Here is a 19360-nt window from a genome sequence, read left to right on the forward strand (position 1 = left end):
TCCTGTGGCACATTTCTTCTCCATGTTTTTCTTTGCTTTTTATCTTTCACTTATCTCCTGATCCCTCTTGCTCTTCATAGGTAATATTCATTTCTGTGACTTCAAATTTTGTTTGTATATTCACAACTCCCAGAACCTCTGGAAAGCAGAAGTTCTAGGACTGCATATCCAGCTTTCAACTTGATTATGTACCTCTAGGCATGAAATAAACTTGTTTAAAGCTCAACTTGTGATTTCTTCTCCCCTACTTCAGCCCAAACAAGTACATTTATCCTTAGCTGCCTCTTTCCATCCAGTTGCTCAAGTCATATTTTTGGCATAATCCCCCTACGAATTTACTTTTAATCCAATCCATCCATCATCCAAAACTTTCTGACTGCTCTTCCAAAATATTTCTCAAGCCTTTTTATTTTTCTCCACCATCTCTATTGTGACACTAGTTGAAGGAACAATCTTTTTCTAGGGCTTCTTCAACAACCTCCTGATTAATCTTGTTCCCTGTACTATTTGCATCCCTCAGCTTCTGTGTGTGTGGTCATCATTCTCTTGCTTAGAAACCTTCAGTTGTGTTCCAGCTGCTATTGGAGTCTCTGAGATCCAGCATTCCTCCCCTCTTTTAAGCTTGTCCTATTCTCATTGTATTTTTACAACTATAATTGTACTGTCTGTTTTCTAATCTTTGGAATCATGCTTTTGAACTTTTAAACTATGGTAAAGGATCAATTTTTATTTCCAGTTTGTTCTTGATTGATACTTGAATTAAAATGGAAAAATGAATTACTAAAAAAATGGAATAGAGGACCCTGAAGAATACAAATATATGTTCTAATTTCTCATTATGATATTTGCCAGACATATAATTCATACATCAAATTGTTATAAAGGTTTCTGAATGCTTCATTTTGATTTTTGTATTTGGTTCACCATAGACCAGTAACAAAGACCACACCTCAAGAACTATTGTTTTATAGGTTAATCTCTTTGTTATCCCAGGGCTTTTGCCTTTGCTCTTTCTTCTACCAAAATGTCCATGCCTCCTCTTCTTTTAAGACTTAATCCTTATCCTCAGTGCTGTTGAATTTAGTGTGCTGTATTTAGGAGTGGATTTATTTTTATTTTTATTTTTTGTAATTGTAGATGGACAACATGCCTTTATTTTATTTATTTTTTGTATGCGGTGCTAAGGATCCAACCCAGTGCCTCACACATGCCAGGCAAGTGCTCTGCTGCTGAGCCCTAACCCCAGCACCAGGAGTGGATTTACTTTTAATATATCTTCCTTGACACTAAGATTGCACTTTTAATTTTAGACACTTCAATTCTGAAAAATTCTCAGCAACTTTCTCTTTGAAATTTTCTTCAGAATCCCATAGTGAGTTTCTCAGTCTGTCCTCCACACATCTCCTAAGTAATTTTCCTATTCCCTGTCTCAGCTGCAATTTAGGTGTATTGTAGTCTTTAGAAGCATTTTATAATTCACTCTTCAGTTGTTTCTAGACTAGTCATGGGAGAGTTTTACTTTAATGACTCTATATTTCACATCTAATCGACTCTTTTTTGTTTCTGTATTTTTTTATTTCACAATTTCTTGTTTATTTTTATAACTGTTATTCTTTCCTTCTTTGAAGATCCTAATCACATTCAAAGTTGTGCTATTTATTTGTCTTGTGTTGATAAGTTCATCCACTGTTTCCCATGAGCCTTGTAGTTTGCTAGCTCATTTTGAATGATTATTCCCTTCCTGGTCTTGTGTAATCTCTTTGCTTATCCTCTTAATGGTTTTGTGATTAATTCTTCCTGGTCATTGCTGGACTCTAGTCTAAGCCTTTCTTACCCAGTCCCCCCAGCCCCTGCCCTGATATATAAGAATTTAATCACCAAGTTTTGTTTACAGGTTTTAATTTTATCAGTGTTTTCAATTTATGCCAAATGATATACCATTTTTCATTTCTAATAATAAATAATTGAATTTTATTTTTATCAAACATGAAATTTCTTTATATATATATATATATATATATATATATATATATATATATATATTTTTTTTTTTTAGTTTTTGGCGGACACAACATCTTTGGTTTTTTTTTTTTTTTGTATGTGGTGCTGAGGATTGAACCCCAGGCCGCACGCATGCCAGGCGAGCGCGCTACCGCTTGAGCCACATCCCCAGCCCCTCAAACATAAAATGTCTTATTAGAACATTATAGTTCTACATAGTAGTTGAGTTCAGCTCGACAAAATCATACGTGCATGGAATTCAGTTTCAGTTAAAGTTCTTGCCTTTTCCTTTCCATCCTTTCTATCCCAATTCTCCTTCCTCTACTCTACTGATTTTCCTTTCATCTGTTTACTTTTTATTGGTTCTTTCTATTTATACATAAAGGTGAAATTCCCTAAGGTACATTTATATATGCATATAGCATGATTTTTAAAAATTCATTCTGCATTCCTCCCCCTTCCCATCTCTCCTCTCTCCCTCTCATTCTCCTTCTACTCTACTGAATAAGGGCCTGAAAACATATACTTTTCTATACCAACTTTGAAGTTTTTCACCTGGCTAACACCTATTTAGCCTCAGGGACCACATGTATATGCTTCAGCCCTGTGAAATATGCCAGTCATGGTGCCTAAAACCAGTCCCATATTGAGTTGAATACTGGTAGATAGCTATATAAAATTTAAAAATTCAATTGGATTAAATTTCTGGAGGTTTGAAGGAAGGCGGTGTTGTCTTACAGTGCCTCTTGTACCAGTATAAGGAGGTTAGATTTTAATCCCTTAGACCAATTGGTAGTTTTGAAGCCACTGTCAAATATACTAAGCAATGGTTTTAACCTGGAAATAGTGTATGAATTTAATTGAAGCTGGGAAGGCAGAGACAATAAAACTCTCAAGGAAGCTGTTTGTAATCATTTATGTTTGAGAGAAGGATGAGAGTTCTAGAAAGAATAAGGGACAGTAATTGAGGAGATAGTACTGGGTAATATTGGAAATGTCTTATGACTGAACTTAGAATCTGAAGCAGGTGAAGCCACATTCCCCAGTGTAAGTCGATCAGATAAATCATAGTAAGGTGGCTTCTCTGTCCTTTGCTCTTTATTGTCTTCTTCTGGATCCCTTCTTTATCATTGTTGATTATCTGTTTCCTGGTATTAATGTGAAACTGAGTATCAATTTTTTAAAGTTAATTTGATCCTTCTATAATCTTTCTTTTCCTTTTTTTAGAAAAAAAATATTGGTGCATTATAATCATACATTCATTATGCCATATTTGAACATGCACTCAACATAATTTGATCAATTTCAATCACCAGTACCTTCCTTTTCCCTTCCTTCCTCCCTCCCCTGATCTACTTGCTCTTCTCTAGTGCTGTCTCTTCTATTATTATTATTAGTAGTAGTAGTATTAGATTGTAATTATATATTAAAGCAGGATTCATTGTGGTGTATTCATACATGGATGTAGCATACTTTAGTAGATTTCATTCCCCAGTACTTTACTTCCCTATTCCCTCCCCACTGCCCTCCATCTCCATCCCTGCCTCTACTCTATTGGTATCTCTTCTATTTTTGTGAGATCTCCCATTTTATTCCCTGCCCCCAGCTTCTGCATATGAAAAAGCTTTTTTACTATTTCAAGCTAATCTTCCTCTGCTGGAATTGTGCTGTTTTAAAAATATAATACTTTGAGCATTTAAATTTTACAGGTATATTTTATGCAGTCTCACCACACATTTACTCCATCCCTCTCTCTTTTCTTATTATATTTTTGGTTTTACCTGGGGTCATAGTTTTCCTTCTCAAGGAACACCAAGTTGTCAACTTCATTTTTGAGGGACGGTTTTGCTGGTAGAGAATCTAGATGACATTTACTGTTTTAGCACATTGAGGGTATCATTCTGTTTACTTCTATCTTCCACCATTGAGCTGTCAAGTTAGCCATGTGTGGTTGTGGCTGTTACTAAGGTTCTAGGCCTCTGCCTGATTCTAAGGGCCCCAACAGACTAGATTCAGCCACCCATTGCCGCAGTCTGGCTGGGCACAAATGCCGCAGTCTGGCTGGGCACACAATCACGAGCCACCACACAGCTTGTAGATTCAAACAGCAACTCTTTATTCCCGAACTCACACCAGCCGTCTACAATCACATTCTGGGGAAATCCACGTTCTCTGCCAAATTCCATGTTCTCTGCCCAAATCCTCCTCCACTGGGCTTCTGTCTCCCAAAATATATTGTCTGAATCCCGTGAGAACTCAAGGGGAACTCAGGCAGCAGGATACGCCCTATTCCCAGCAGGAATAATCTTAAACCTTAAACCTGGAACCTAAACTGGGAACGCCCTAAACACGATTATCTTAAAACAGGGAACACCCTAATCTGCCTTGGTCCTTGAGCAAGGTCACGTACATTCAATGTCACTGCAACATGGGGTACGCTGGCAAGGAAATTGTCATACCTACTTGGCTAATGGCTCCCAGCAACCCATCACTTGGAGAACCCAATCAGAGAGAGAGGGTGATGTGAAGAAAAGAAGGAATTTATTATCAAGCCAGGCCACACTGTAGTGAAACATGAGGACTAGCATCCTAAATTCTGTCTTGGGGTACTGACAAGAGCTCCAGGATCATATAGGGAAGAATTAGGGCAGGTTGCAAGAGGTATGTTTAAGAGGTCTTGTTCAAACTGTGGTCCAGTTGATCATTATCTCACATCTGATTCTCTGAGGTTCTGTTGATGCTGACGAATATTTTGGAGGGGTCATTATTTTTTATTTTAGTGGGCATATTATAATTATACATAATAGGATTCATTATGCCATATTTTTTACATGCACATGGCATAATATGATCTGTCTCATGACTTAGTACTGCCCCTTTTCCTCCCCTTCGCTCTCCTCTCATCCCCTTGCCCTATTACTCTACTGGTCTCCCTTCTATTGTTATTTTTGTATTTTAGTTAGTCTATTATATATAAGGATGGGATCCATTGTAGACATATATGGAGATAGCACGATCTGATAGATGTCATTCCTCAGTGCTTCCCCATGTCCTCCCCTCCTCCCTTTCTTCCTCTTGATCACTTTCTTCTATTCTGTTGATCTCCCTTCTGTTTTCCTGAGATCCCTTTTTTATCCCCCCCCCCCGCTTTTTTTTTTTCTTTTCCTAGTTTCCACATGAGAGAATATTTCCTTTTCTTTCTGAGTCTGGCTTATTTCATTACTTGAGGGAGAAATCAGTCCCTGTTATGAAATGATTGCTCCCTCTTAGGGAGCAGTCTGGGTTCCCCTCAGGGGGTATAAACATGCATGTTCTTCTGTTCCTGGAATGTGGAATAAACTGGGAAGGACTCAGAAAAAGTCAGAGGAACAAAAACGGAGTTAGGACAATGGCTGGGTCCTCCTTTCATGGCCCCTTTTGATCTGTATTTTAAAGACTAAGTTACTTTTATGAATCTCTCTTGGTGTTCAGTAATTAGGATTTGAAAATAGATATGATTTTCTTTTTATTTTGCTTGGGGTTCACAAGGTTTTTTAAATTTGTGGCTTCATGTCTTCTATCAGTTTTGGGAAATTCATCCTTTCTTCAAACCTTTTTCTGTCCCATCTCTCTCTTTTTCTGGGACTCCATTTACATTTAAGTTAGTCCTCTTCACTATATTCCCTGTGTCTATTCTTTAATGAATATATTGTTATTCATTTGTCTCTCTGTGCTTCCTTATGGATATTTTTTCTAATCCAATTTACCCATTCTTTCTTTTTTTTTCATTTTTTTATTTGTTTTAATTAGTTACACATGACAATACAATGACCTTGACATATCATACATTTGAATCAGATGGGATATAATATCTCATTTTTCTGAGTATACAGGTTGCAGATTCACATTGGTCATGCATTCACATATATACACACAGTAATGGGAGGGGAGGGGAGGGGGTTGGGGAGATAGGAAGGATAGTAGAATGAAACAGACATTATTATTACCCATTCTTTCTTTAGCTGGGTTCTAGCACATGTTAAATTCTATTTCTCTCCCTTTCTCCCTTTCTTGTGTGCTGGTCCTGGAGCATGCTAAGCATAATATATTTGGCATTAGTTATACTTTTTGTTAATTCTTTTTTAAAAATCTAATTTGATGTATTTGTTAAAGTTAGAAAATATTTCTAATAAGTTATGTAAAATTACTATGGATTTGTTGGACCAGTTATCATCATAATATTCCTTGGATAAAAGCTCTTTTCCTGTCTGCAAGCATTATAAGAGAGACTGAGTAGAAATTATTGGTTAAATAAGTACAAGTATACTAATTACAATATACCATTAACACTAGAATGAAGTACTAACCCCTGTTATAGATACTTTCTTTATGTGAAGCTGCTGTTTATTTATGTACAGGAACTGTTTCTTCTGAGAAAATTAAGTTAGTATAGATTACTTATGCCCAAATGTTAACAGCAATGTCTAATACTTAGCTATGTAATAAAGTTTACTGGTATTATTGTAACTTATTTTTAATGTAGTTTACCACTTAAACAAATCTTAAAAAGAAAGATCCTCCTTTTCAGTGACTATGGTATGCTTATATGAGTTGAGTTTGCATTCCTGAGAGTCCATTATTGCTAATACTTAGAAATATTTTCTAGGCAAATAAATTATGCCATGTAATTGAAAACCATATCACCACTGGTAATTTGTTAGAAATCAGTTATATTGCTTATAACTAAAAGTGAATCATTTATGTTTGTACTAAGTAGATGAAATGGTGTTGTATTCGCAAGTACAGAGAAGATTAAAATCATCCAGGGAAGTAAGTTTGGGACTGATATAACCCTTGGGGATCCCAGATCAGATTTTATTATAGTAAATACTTGAGGCCTATCATAAGAGAAGTAAATGTTTTTTTTATAATTGAGATACACATAAATATTAAGTTAGAATCCTAGTCTCTAAGACTTAGCTATGTAGGTAATTTGATCATCATATACATTTACAGTACATTACAGATACAAATACTTGTGTTATATTACAGTACATTACAGATACTTGTGTTATATTACAGTACATTACAGATACTTGTGTTATATTTTCCGTATCCTCTTGGAAGAATGAAGTTAGTTCTCTCATTTAAGTGTCTATTTAAAACTTAAGAATATGGTGCATTAGAATTAGGAAGCATACATATTCCGTAAATGTGTTCATATTTGAAAGGAATGCATAACCTTATTGCTAATTGTAGCAGTTCATGTATTTCAGATAATCCAGTTGTTCAGATTTTGCATGTCATTGTTAATTTTTTTTTTTTTTTGGTCTACTTGTTTTGCCAAGTAATTAGAGAAGTGTTTTCAGGTTTCTCCTATGAGCTTAGATGTATCTACTTTTCCTTTTAGTTCTATTGAATTTTGCTATTTATTTTGACATTATATGGTAGTCACATAGAACTTTTGAATTGTTATGCTACTCTTGTGGATTGTATTCCTTTATCATTATGAAATGTCTCTTCCTTTGGTTGTTTGCTTTTTGTACTACTTTGTTATACATTAGCATAACTACCCTACTTTTCTGGTTAGTATTTGCATGATTAGTCTTTTTCCATTCTTATTATCTCAAGTTTCCTGTGTCCCTATATTTAAGATGTGAATCATGTTTGCAGCATCTAATTATGTGGTTTGTAATCCAGTCTGTCCTCATTGTCTTATAAGTGGCATATTTACTCCATTTTCATTTAATGTATTACTGATACAATTGAGTTTGTAACTTTATTTTCTTTCTGTTGTTCTCATCTGTTTTTTTCCTTCTTGTTCTCCTTGAGGTTAATTAAATATTTTTTTTATTATTCTAGTTTTGTCTTTCTATAAACTTGTTCCTTTTTCTTTTACTATTTCTCTATTGGTACCCTAGAGATTACAATACGAATTCTTGCTTTATTAAAATATAAACTAAATTGCTACTTTTGCATCTTCACAGACAATCCTAGGACTTGAAAATACATTAATTCTACTTACCTTCCCACCTTTTATTGCTATTGTCATGTATTTTAATTGAACAACATACATTTTAAATTTCATTACATTTATTTTTGGCAGTCACCCTTCATATAAGATTTATTTCCCCACTGATCTTCATTCCTGCCTCTATTTTTGTGTTTCAGTTTACGATGGATAATCTTTCTTCCATCAAAAACTTTCTGATTTCTCTTTTTGTGTATGTCTGCTAGCAACGAATTATTTCAGTTCTTATTTATTTGGAAATCTTATTTCAGTTTCACTTCTAAAAATTGTCTCCAGTATAGGATTCTAGTTTGGTTCTCCTTCTTCTCCTTGTTCTTCTTCCTTCTGCTCCTTTTCTTCCTTTTCCTCTTCATCTTTCTTTCCCTCTCTCCCTTCCTCTACCCACCCGTGCCATGTTACTGCATTTTATTTCTTACTTCATTGAAAATAATGTTTTTTCTTTGGGTATGTTTGGATTTTCTTGTCTCTGGTTTTTAGCATTTTTTCTACTAAGGCTGAGGGTTTCTTTTCTTTGTATTTTCCAACTTGGGACTTTTAGTTCCTCTTAAACCTATAGCTTGAGTGTTTCTTTGTTTTTGGAGAATCTCCAGCCATTTGCTTTCTAAATGTCATGTCTTCCACATTCTTTCCCCTTTGCATGTTTAGTTTATGTAGATATGCAACTTAAATTTCTGATACTTTTTGCTTTCTTTGGTTTGGTGTGAAGTTTTCTACTCACCAATTGCTTTGCTTCACTAGTTCTCTTTTCATTTCTGTTTAAAGTCTTAGACTTAATTAGAGTTCTTTTCAGTTACACATTTTCCAGTTCTAAGCTTTTCAGGTAATTTCCATTTATCTATCTATCTATCTATCTATCTATTTATTTATTTATTTATTTTGGTACCAGGTATTGAACCCAAGGGAGCTTTACCCCTGAACTACATTCCCAGTCCTTTTTTATTTTATTTTTATTTCAAGATAGAATCTCATTAAGTTTCTGGGCATCTTAGTAAGTTGCTGAGGCTGGCTTCAAACTTACCATCCTCCTGCCTCAGCCTCCTAGGTTGCTGATATTATAGGTGTTCACCACTGGCTGGCTCAGGTGATTCTTTTTTTGAATAGAAAGTAGAAGGTAAAATTCTTTTTCTCTTTATTTATTTTCTTGGATGTACTAATCAATTATTTTAGAGTTTATATCTGATAACTTCTATACTGGATCACCTGTGGGTCAGTTTCCTGTTGGATTTTTCTCCTGGTTCTGTTTCTTAATATGTCTGGTAATATTTGCTCAAATGTTAAGTGTTTAGTATAAAATTTCACAGAGGCGTTTAGGAATCTTCCTTTAGGGAGAATCTGTTCTATTCTCTGATAGGTGTTAGATTAGGGCTGTACACCCCAATCTGGTGAGCCACTGACCTGGCTTGAGGTTAGGTTGCAAAATGTATGAAATTTAGTTAACCCTTGGTTCACTTCTCCCTGCTTCCTAGGTCACAGCCTTCCTGAGGTCCCAGTTGAAAGCCAAGGACTCCTCCTCTTCTCAGCACCACAAGACTGCCAAAAAATTTCTGTGGCTTGTTTTTGTTTTATTAGTTTTGCTCTTTTCTGCTTTTTGCTGCTTTTTAGCCTCTTGCACTGTGTAGTTTTAAGATTTTGTCAAATGCCTCTGGTGAAAACTGTTGAGTGTTGGGGTCACATCTCTGCACTTCCCTTCTTTCAGGAAACTTGGCAACTCTGAACTGCAATTTTTGCCTGCAATCCTTTGAACTTGATGAAAGCTCTGATGACTTCTCTGCCTCTAGCAGCTGCCCTTGCTTGGCCTTGGTTTCCACAAGATTTTGCCCCATGCACCTTTTCTTTTTGCTGACTTTGCTTTGTATCCTTTTACTGTAATGTTATAAGTGTGAATGTACTGTATGCTAAGGCTCCCCAGCCAATCATTAAACATGGGGTGGTCTCAGGACTCCTGATAAACATGTGCATTCTGAATATCTGTTAAGGTTGATTATCTCAGACCTTCTAGTGTTCTACAGAGAATGATCAAAGCCTGATGGTATTATGATCCTTTTATATATGTATGCGACTGAGGCTCAGAGAGATGAACTTTCCCAAAGTCATCTATATAGTAATTCCTGACAGAACCAGGAATTGGACCCAACTCTAACTCTAAAATTCTCCTGTTCTTTCATTATATTTTACATCCTCCAAGTGAATAATCAAAACTACCATAATGTATAGGTTAGTTTTTGAAACTCTGGTACATTATTGTGTAATTTAACTGTTTAACGCTATTATGTGTAAGGAATGTTTTTAGATGCATAGCGAAAGTAAGTTGTAGTTTAGTGACTTAATTACTGTTTCCTAGATACAGCTTAGTTACTTTTTTTTTCAAACAAAAATAGCAATAAGCAAATTTCTTTCCTTTTTTTCTATACATTCTTTTGTTAGATACTCTATACACTAGCTCTGTGAGTGTATGTATGTATGCTATACCCACTTAAGACTGACAGAAATTATTAAATTTAGTATCTATGAATATTTTGTTTACCCTGTGATAATAGTTTTGTTTACCTTGTGATATTTAGGTGATGCTCTCTCTCTCATAAGATAGGCATCAAATTATATACATAATATATCCTGTAGCATTTGTGCAAATAGAAAGATTTTCTTATACCATTGATCTGACTTTTCAACACAAGAAAGCCAGACACAACAGTTTGCAAATTGTTGATATTTTAGGCAATAGAATATTTTTCTTTTTGGGCGTTGGTTTCAGAAATTCTCCCCCATGATATCTTTATTGTATTTTATTAAAACACATAGGTTACTCTCAAAGTCATATTTAGATTGAAAGGTTAAAGGAGAATTATTAATTTAAAAGGTAGAAAGAGTATTTCTAGTTCTGATAGCTTGGGTGAGACCATTTTCTGGGCTTTTTAGGAATTAAGAAAGGCTGATTTTCTTTAGCAAGGTAGATTTTCTTACTATCAGCATTTTATACTTATACAGTTTAATGGTTTGTAAATACTTTCACATTTTTTTACCTTTCTGAAGCTAGAGGACTTTGTGAGAAAGATGGGGCTGATACTGTTATCTCTGCTTTACACCTAAGAAAACACATTTTGGAGAAAGTGACTTGCTCAAGGTCACTAAATAGCTGGCTAGTAGAAGCAGTAGAGGCACAACTCAGAATTTCAGGCTCCGTATGCAGCATTTTTTTTCTGCCATGCAAGAATAGGTAAGGGAACTGAAGGTCTGTGTTCTGGTGTCTCAGATGGAAGATCAGCTCTGCTAGAAGTAGGCTGCACATGTTTGAGAATGATGGTGAATTTTTTAGATTTAATTTTGTGTGGTGCCTAGTAGTTTAACACAAGGGAAGCCAGACAACTTTCTGAATCTGCACAAAACAGATTCAAATTCTCCTTGGAAATCAGTTGTAATTATAACTCTTTTTGCATGACAATGACACTTATCTAAGGTAGAGAATTTCAATGCATTCATCCTGTGTGAAGGCTAGTTGGGTGAAAGTTTGGATATATTTCTTGAAATAGCATGTGTGATTTGGTTTTGAAGTCAAATTTTAGCTTATTGTCTTTTAGAATGAAATGTTTCTTATAGAATTGTTTTTGGCTTTGTCACCTTTACCATAAGAATTAAAATCCAAAATAGAAGGATGTTAGAACAAATGATGGAAGGTAGCTGAAGCAAAGCAGTGCAAAAGAGTGAATTTATGTGAAGAAAATGAGGACAACAAGGAAGCAGTGGCGGAAAAAGAAAAAGTTGGAATTATTTATGAAAAAATGAAATGCTATGATTGGTCTTGTGATTTAAACTTTTTTTCACTAAAATAAAATTAGAGGGATTGGGTGATATAAAAAATGATGATCTTGTCAACTTCATTGCTTTCCATAAAGAGCTCAGCAAAGATTTTTTGAGGTGTCTGAAAGCTGAAGGGAGGTACTACTCAGGTAAATCACAGTTCCCGACCTTAGTATTAAGAACATAGACATACAAGTGGGTGGTTTCAACCATATGCCATAAGTGGTCAGATGGAAGTTTTTGTAGGATACAAAGAAATATAGAGGAAATGGCACTAATCCCAGGATGGAGCATTAAGGAACAACATCAGAGGATGAGGCTAAACCGTGTTTTAAAAGAAATAATATGAGTGGATAGGAGGAGGTAACTGGGAAGTACACCCTATATAGAGGAAACAGTGTCATCAAAGGCATTAATATAAAGTGTGGGGCAAGGAGTGCCCAGACTGAGTAGCTGATTTCCTTATGGAGAATTTTGGTTTGTATGAGTTGGGGAATAGCTCAGTGGGGAGAACCATGAATGTTCAACATACTGCATTTGCATTACATGTGTGAGGTAGCCAGGTATATATATTTAGCAAGTCCATATATGTACAGGAGAAGTTCAGTGGTAAAGTCCAGGTTAGAAATTTGGATTTGAAAATGATCAAAGTAAAAATTAAAAATGAATGAGCTCAACTCATAGATGACATGCACATAGGAAGAGCCATTAACCAAAAGCATTGCTATAAATACCTATTTTTGAGGAATGCATAGATGATGAGGAGCATATGTTCACCACTGAGAAGCATCAAAGAGGAATGAAGCAAGCCAAATAGAAGGGTGTCAGAATTGTCACTACAGTTAAGTATTGTGGAGAGAGCTAATAAAAATGGGCTAGAAAATGGCAATTGGAATAGCATTATGAAGACTGCTTTCTGTAAAGTGCTGGGAATTGTAGTCTTCTGCCTTTCCCTTTCCCCTGTTTGTGTCTTCTAGTTCCATATACCTGACTTTACTGATATCTCTCCTCTTTGTCGTCTGTCCCCGGCCCCTCCACCTCTCTCTGCATCTTACTGATGTTGCTGAGGCCCCACTGGTGGCCCCATAACAGTTGCTGGAGGGACTCAGTGTACTTCAGCTGTGGTATAGACCTTCATGAAGCTGAGGCTATGGGCATGATTTTGTTAGGACATGGAAAGACAGGAGTCAGTGTGGATTGCAGGAATGGAACAAGAGCAGTGGTTTTATACACTTATAAGAAGGGGTGATGCCATGGATGGAGTTCATGTCAAAGGAGACAAGGAAGTTTGTACTAGAGAGTATTTATATTACTTCTTTTGATTTTCCAGTACCTTGCCTTCCAGGTTGTGCTTCTTTGTCTTAAAAGTGCATATCAGCATCTGAAATCAACATTGCTTCAGGTTTTCTTTCTTTTTAGGAACTTATTTGACTCAAACATGGGCATTGCTTTTGCTCCTAAATCATGCCTTTCTCATTATTTTCTCATTGACTTAACAGTTTAGAAAAGAGTAAGCTTTTTCTTTAAATACTTTCTTTAGTTCATATTGGTTAACTTCCTGGTACTCAGCTTCCCATATGGAACTAGATCCTTGCTCTGACCCCAGTGCAATGTTTAAGCTCCCCGAACTAACCTGTTTTCCAGTGGGAGGCAAATAGAGCTGGCATTCTGCTGTCCATAGATGTCTTGAATAACCCTTGCCTACCCTCCCTGCCACCCACTGTGGATTTTTGTCTTCCTATCTGTTGAGAGATGCTGGTCTTTGTGCCTCATCTCTCTGGAGCCAGCCTCTATAGTTCTGGTTGCTTTCTCCAGTCCCTGTACCAACGCATGTCTTTTAGGAGCTCTTTCTCTTCCTTGAATTTCCATTATCATTTTTTTCTTGCTAGGACAAGGACTGCCTCCAGCAAGAAGATAAGTAAATATATGGCAAGAGAAGATACAATTTCCTTTTTCCTTCTCCTTTTCTTCAGCTTTTCCATCTGTTCTTAGACTCATCTCGGACCACTGTGAGACTGTAAATCTCCAAGGTCAAGGAGTAGGAATGAATTTTTGTATATTAAAGAAAGATGAAAACAGTTCTTTTAAAAGGCAAATAATCTTGTAATATTTATAGTTCCCTAACTAAAAACTGAAATTGTTCATGTGTTAGGTATGTTATGAAGTCTTACCCAATCTTCCAAGTCAGTCAACTTCATTCATCAGAACTTCTCTCACACATAAAAGCTCTGAACTTTTAAGAGGAAGTTTGCTATATATTAGATCAAGGTGGTTTTGTAATTCATTTTCTTCCTTTAAAAAAAATTGTGGCATATATACACAATGAAATATTACTCAGCAATAATAGAGAATAAAATTATGGCATTTGCAGATAAATGGATGGAGTTAGAGAAGATAATGCTAAGTGAAGTTATCTAATACCCTCCCCCCAAAATAAACAAATGCCTAATGTTTTATCTGATATAAGGAGGCTGATTCATAGTGGGGTAGGGAGGAGGGAGCATGGGAGGAATAGGCGAACTCTAGAGAGGGCAGAGGGGTGGGACGGGAAGGGAGAAGGGGGTATGGGGTTAGAAATGATGGTGGAATGTGATGGGCATTATTATACAAAGTACACATATAAAGACAGGAATTGGTGTGAATATACTTTGTATACAACCACAGATATGAAAAATTGTACTCTATATGTGTAATAAGAATTGTAATGTATTCCGTTGTCATATAAATAAAAAATTAATATAAAATAAAATAAAGCAATATAAAGTCTTAAAAATATTTTTTAGTTGTAGTTGGACAGAACATTTTTATTTTATTTATTTTTAATGTGGTGCTGAGGCTTAAACCCAGAACCCCACATGTGTTGGGAGAGCGCAATACCGTTGAGTCACAACTGCAACCCCTCCTTTTTAGTTTTTTAACTAGCAGGATTAAAGCTCATTAAAAGGAAAAGGTATTCTTGCCAGATGCATTTTGCTTTCTTCTTTCAGTAAATTAGAACCATTTAATCAATTAGCATTCACTTCTCACCTTAACTTCCAGACACTCAAACTGAATTTAATACTCAGTTGTAGGAATTCTCTAATTTTAGGTGTCTAATGGCATCTGCTTCTCTGTTCATTTGAACAGATTATTTTCCTTTTTATTGTCTGATTTCATGGTTTTTAATTCAGCAATCAGAAATACTTTTTGGAAGTATGTAAACAAACACATCTTCATGAAATTTAGGTAGCTTTGGTCACTATCTAATGGGCTTTGACCTGTTTCTATCATGTTTTCTCTGGTGTTCTCTGGTGTGTGTGTGTGTGTGTGTGTGTGTGTGTGTGTGTGTAAAATCTCACAAATGGGGAGAAATTTGAATAATGTGATTTTTTTTTCAGAAGTAAAGAGTTTGTTACAGAACCCTTGGAAAGATTGTCTTAATCCCAAACAACCTACCTAATGAAATATTTAAAGGCACTTAGTGCTTGCAAGCAAATTCTTATTCTGTATCCCTAGAGAAAGTAATTAATCTGGATATAGTGTTCTCCTTCCACTCCCCTCCATCCCCTTTCTTTCTGATTCATGGGATTCTTCTTTTAAATTATTACATTATAATTATTGTTATATTGTGTGCATGTACAAATATGTAACAACAAATCCCATCATTATCTACAAGTGTAATGTACCAGTAAAAAAGTGGGGCTGGGCATGGTGGTGTACCTGTGATTCCAGTGACTGGGGAGGCTAAGGCAGGAAGATTACAAGTTCAAGACCAGCCTCAGCAACTTAGTGAGGTTCTAAGCAACTTAGTGAGACCCTATCTCAAGATAAAAAATAAAAAGGGCTGAGGATGTGATTCAGTGGTAAAGCACCCTAGGTTTAATCTCTACTACCCCCTTTTTAAAAAGTGGGGAAAAAAGATAAATAAATTATAAACAAAAAAAAAAAAACTGGGGATGTAGCTCAGTTGGTAAAGTGCTTGCTTTGCATGTACAAGGTCTTGGGTTCAATCCCCACCACCACCAAAAAAATTGTGTGTGTGTGTGTGTGTGTGTGTGTGTGAACACACATAGTGGTGAGATTCACCGTTACATGTTCATGCATGCACATAATTTAACAATGTGATTTGTTCTCACTAGTTTTTCACTTTTATTCTCAGTCTGAAAATTGTGGGGATGGGTATATGGGCCAGTTTATGGCAGTTATCACTTTATAGACTTAAATATTTTAGTGCATTATTCACAGAACCAATTAGATAACCATAGTTTCTTATAAGGCTGATTGAAATTATTTATTGCCTGATTTAAAGTGATTAAAATAGAACTTTAAAAATGAATCTAAATAGCCTGCAAATCAATGAAATCTTTCAAGGAAGTGACCTAATGAGAGTCCACTATTTTTTTTTGTAACTATCTAATGGTAAAATGTATATTAACACTATTGTAATATCATTAAAAGTTAGCATTTCACCCCTTATTTTCTTTTTCTTTTTTTTTTTAAATTAGAGCTTTATAGTTATACATAGTACTTGGGATCATCCCAACAAACCATACATGTATGGAAATCAACTTCAGTTCATGATACCCACCTTTTCCCTCTCTCTCCACTCCCATTCTCCTTCCTCTATACTCCTTGACTGCCTTTTGCTTGTCTATTAATTTGTATTTGATTGGTTCTTTATATTATCCTATTCTTCCTTCCCCCTTTCCTTTATTTTACTCTAGCTTCTGCAAATAAGAGAAAATATTCAACCTTTGAGTTTCTGAGTTTGGCTTATTTCACTTAGCATGTTATTTTCCTTCTATTTACCAGCAAATGCCATAATTTCATTCCTTTTTATGGCTGAGTAGGACTACACACACACACACACACACACACACACACACACACACACACTGGTATATATATTGTGATATATATACCCCATAATTTATTAATCCATTATTGACAAGCTTTGGATTGATTCCATAATTTAGCTCTTGTGAATTGAGCTGCTGTAAAGTATATCACTGTATTATGCCAATTTTTGATCTTTTGGAAAAATACCAAGGAGTGTCACCCCTAATTTTCAGTATAAGCTTTCAACTATTACAAATCACTCAACTTGTTCATTTAGATAAAAGTTTTTTAAAGTTAATGCAAACTGTTTGTATCATATTAGAATCAAAGTTAATGCAGTATGGTAGAATAACCTTGTATTAGAATCTTAAAACCTCAAGAAGTCTTACATGTTCCGTATGTTTTGGCTACAGCCCTACCACTTATGTTTTGGATGAAGATGAACCTCGATTTCTTGAAGAAGTTGATTACAGTGCAGAAAGTAATGATGAGTTAGATATTGAATTGGCTGAAAATGCAGGAGATTATGAACCTTCTGCTCAAGAAGAAGTTCTTTCTGACTCTGAATTATCAAGAACATATCTACCTTGAACCCTTTGGCATATCTTGTTAACTGCAAAGAAGAAATGAAATATCTTGGTTTTTATTACACAGGAAATTTGAGGGAAATGAGTTTATAGAGAGCTGACTCAAAAAGAAAATCAAAAAAACAAGAAGTAACTTGGGCCTGTTTGGTTTCAAGACAATAAATATGTTATTAATTCATGATAAAATTGGCACTTTGTTTTATTTTAGATATCAATGCACTTTATACAGCATTGAATTATCAAATAATGGATTTACTTAAAAAAAACCCTGAATATCATTGCATGAATTTTTATCTCCTTATGGTTATATCCTGCATCAAAATGGATAATTTTGAAGTGTGTCAGAATTTAAAATCTGAATTCTAGAGTTGTTGAAAACCCTGAGTTGTTGAAAACTAATATATATGTACTTGGATTTCCATGCGTGTGTTTGTGTAGAGATGGGTAGATATTGAAGATAAAACTGTTCTTCAGAATCATGCTGTTGGATTGTGACTGAAATAATCCAGAATTTGCCTTGAAACCGTTACATTCTACATTTACTAAATTAAACAAATAAAAATTATATTAAATGTTGCATTTATTTCGTCATCCTTTTTAACCAGCTTAGATTATTTGATGTGTAGAACTTTGTGAGAGTATTATAAAAATCCAGTACCTGAACACAGTGATAAAAAGTTTTTTTTTAAGCCTAAAGATTTTGGTATTATGGATATACCTGTACCTATCATAAAAGATATATTTAAACAGCTCTTTTCTCTAAAATTGTGTATCATGGATGCACTTAAAATTTTTCACTGCAGTCAATTAAGAAGAGTAAAACCAGTTTGGATACAATCTGATGTTAAATGTACATTGTTTATTTAGCATATTGTGAGCTGTGCTATGTTATTAGATTTATTGATGTGAATTTATTTAGAGCATGCTGCTACTAACATCAGAGTCCAAGATGACTGCAGTGAATCTTGTAGTGATGTTTTCCTGAGTTTTAGCCCTCCTGCTGCAGGAATGACTTGTCTTCAAATAAAATAAAATGAACCCAGTGATTTTTGAATAAGTGCTTTAAGAACTAAGTTTCTGTTGTAACAGTACAAATCCTCCAAAATAACTGTAACAGTAAATTCTTGCCAGGATTCAGGTCTTAGTTTTAGTACATATGTTCCTTGCTTAATCTTAGATTATAATGTTTTTAACATTAAAATGGAAAAGAAATTATAAAAGAGTATTTCAAATTTATGCATTCTCCAAATCAATTGTTTTTCTTTGTGCTGTTTAGGATATTTCATCCACAGTGCAGATTCTCTTTGATGTCTTGGGAGCCATGTTTAAAAACATAGTGTGAGGCAATTGAAAAGAGATCTTTTTTTTCCTCTAAATAGTGTACTTCTTATTAATCTCAGAAAATGAAGATTAAATAGACTGTGAAGTTGAACCAATCCTATTAGTGTGGTAGTCTGATTTAGGAAAGATCAGGATAATTTAGCAAGGTAAAGCATTATTTATTTATCACTTATTTATAATTATAAATATTTTATCTTTATATATAAAAATTACATATTTTATTATAATTATACTGTTACCAGAGAATAGATTATGCAACCATCATATCCATGTATGAATTTTTCTTGGCAAAAGTTTTACAGAATTAGGAATTAAAAAAAACAAGATAGTCAAAGCAACCATAGTTACCATACTGTGCAGAATGACTCAAATTTTCAATTTATTATTTTAGCATTGTAAAAACCCCTTATGTGTACAGTTAGTAATTTTATATTGACAAAGTACATCTTTTATTATAGTTACAAACCTGAACATTTTATTACATATTCACAAGGTTGAAGAGAAAGTCTTTATAGTTAGGAAATGTTTTATTCATAACCATAAGAAAGTAAAAAATAATATAAAATTGTAACTTTCCTAATTAGAGGTATAATTAAGTTTCATTGGCTATTACTAGTTAAAATTGCCCTAATTTTTATCTTTGAGACTCCTTTATTTATTTGTTTGTTTATTTTTAAGAATTTCCAAAGAAGTTTGAGATGCTTTCACTACTGCCGTCCTGAAAAATCAGTCCCATACAGCAATGATGAGGTCTGATAAAATGAACCTATTTTTTATTTTATTTATTTTTGGTACTGGGGATTGAACT

At 34.7% G+C, this 19360-nt stretch overlaps 1 protein-coding gene across 10 annotated transcripts in view; it reads left to right on the forward strand.

Moving 5' to 3' along the window:
• Positions 1–19360, forward strand: part of Agtpbp1 (ATP/GTP binding carboxypeptidase 1) — a 273400-nt gene that overhangs the window by 170247 nt on the left and 83793 nt on the right. For 7 of the 10 annotated variants that reach the window (XM_046425915.1, XM_046425905.2, XM_046425906.2 and 4 more), the window contains one exon: positions 17038–17790. The exons of 1 other annotated variant lie outside the window; for it this stretch is intronic. In XM_046425915.1, coding sequence (XP_046281871.1) covers positions 17038–17215 — 178 coding nt within the window. In that variant the 3' untranslated portion in view covers positions 17216–17790. Of the gene's footprint in view, positions 1–9477; positions 9668–9707; positions 9951–17037; positions 17791–19360 lie in introns of those variants that run through there. 2 more of the 10 variants (XM_058573104.1, XM_046425910.2) reach the window with 2 other exon arrangements.

This window comes from Marmota monax, unplaced genomic scaffold, assembly GCF_021218885.2.
Source record: "Marmota monax isolate L192 unplaced genomic scaffold, Marmota_monax_Labrador192_F-V1.1 WCK01_AAM20220418_F8-fsc00265, whole genome shotgun sequence".
NCBI lineage: Eukaryota > Metazoa > Chordata > Mammalia > Rodentia > Sciuridae > Marmota > Marmota monax.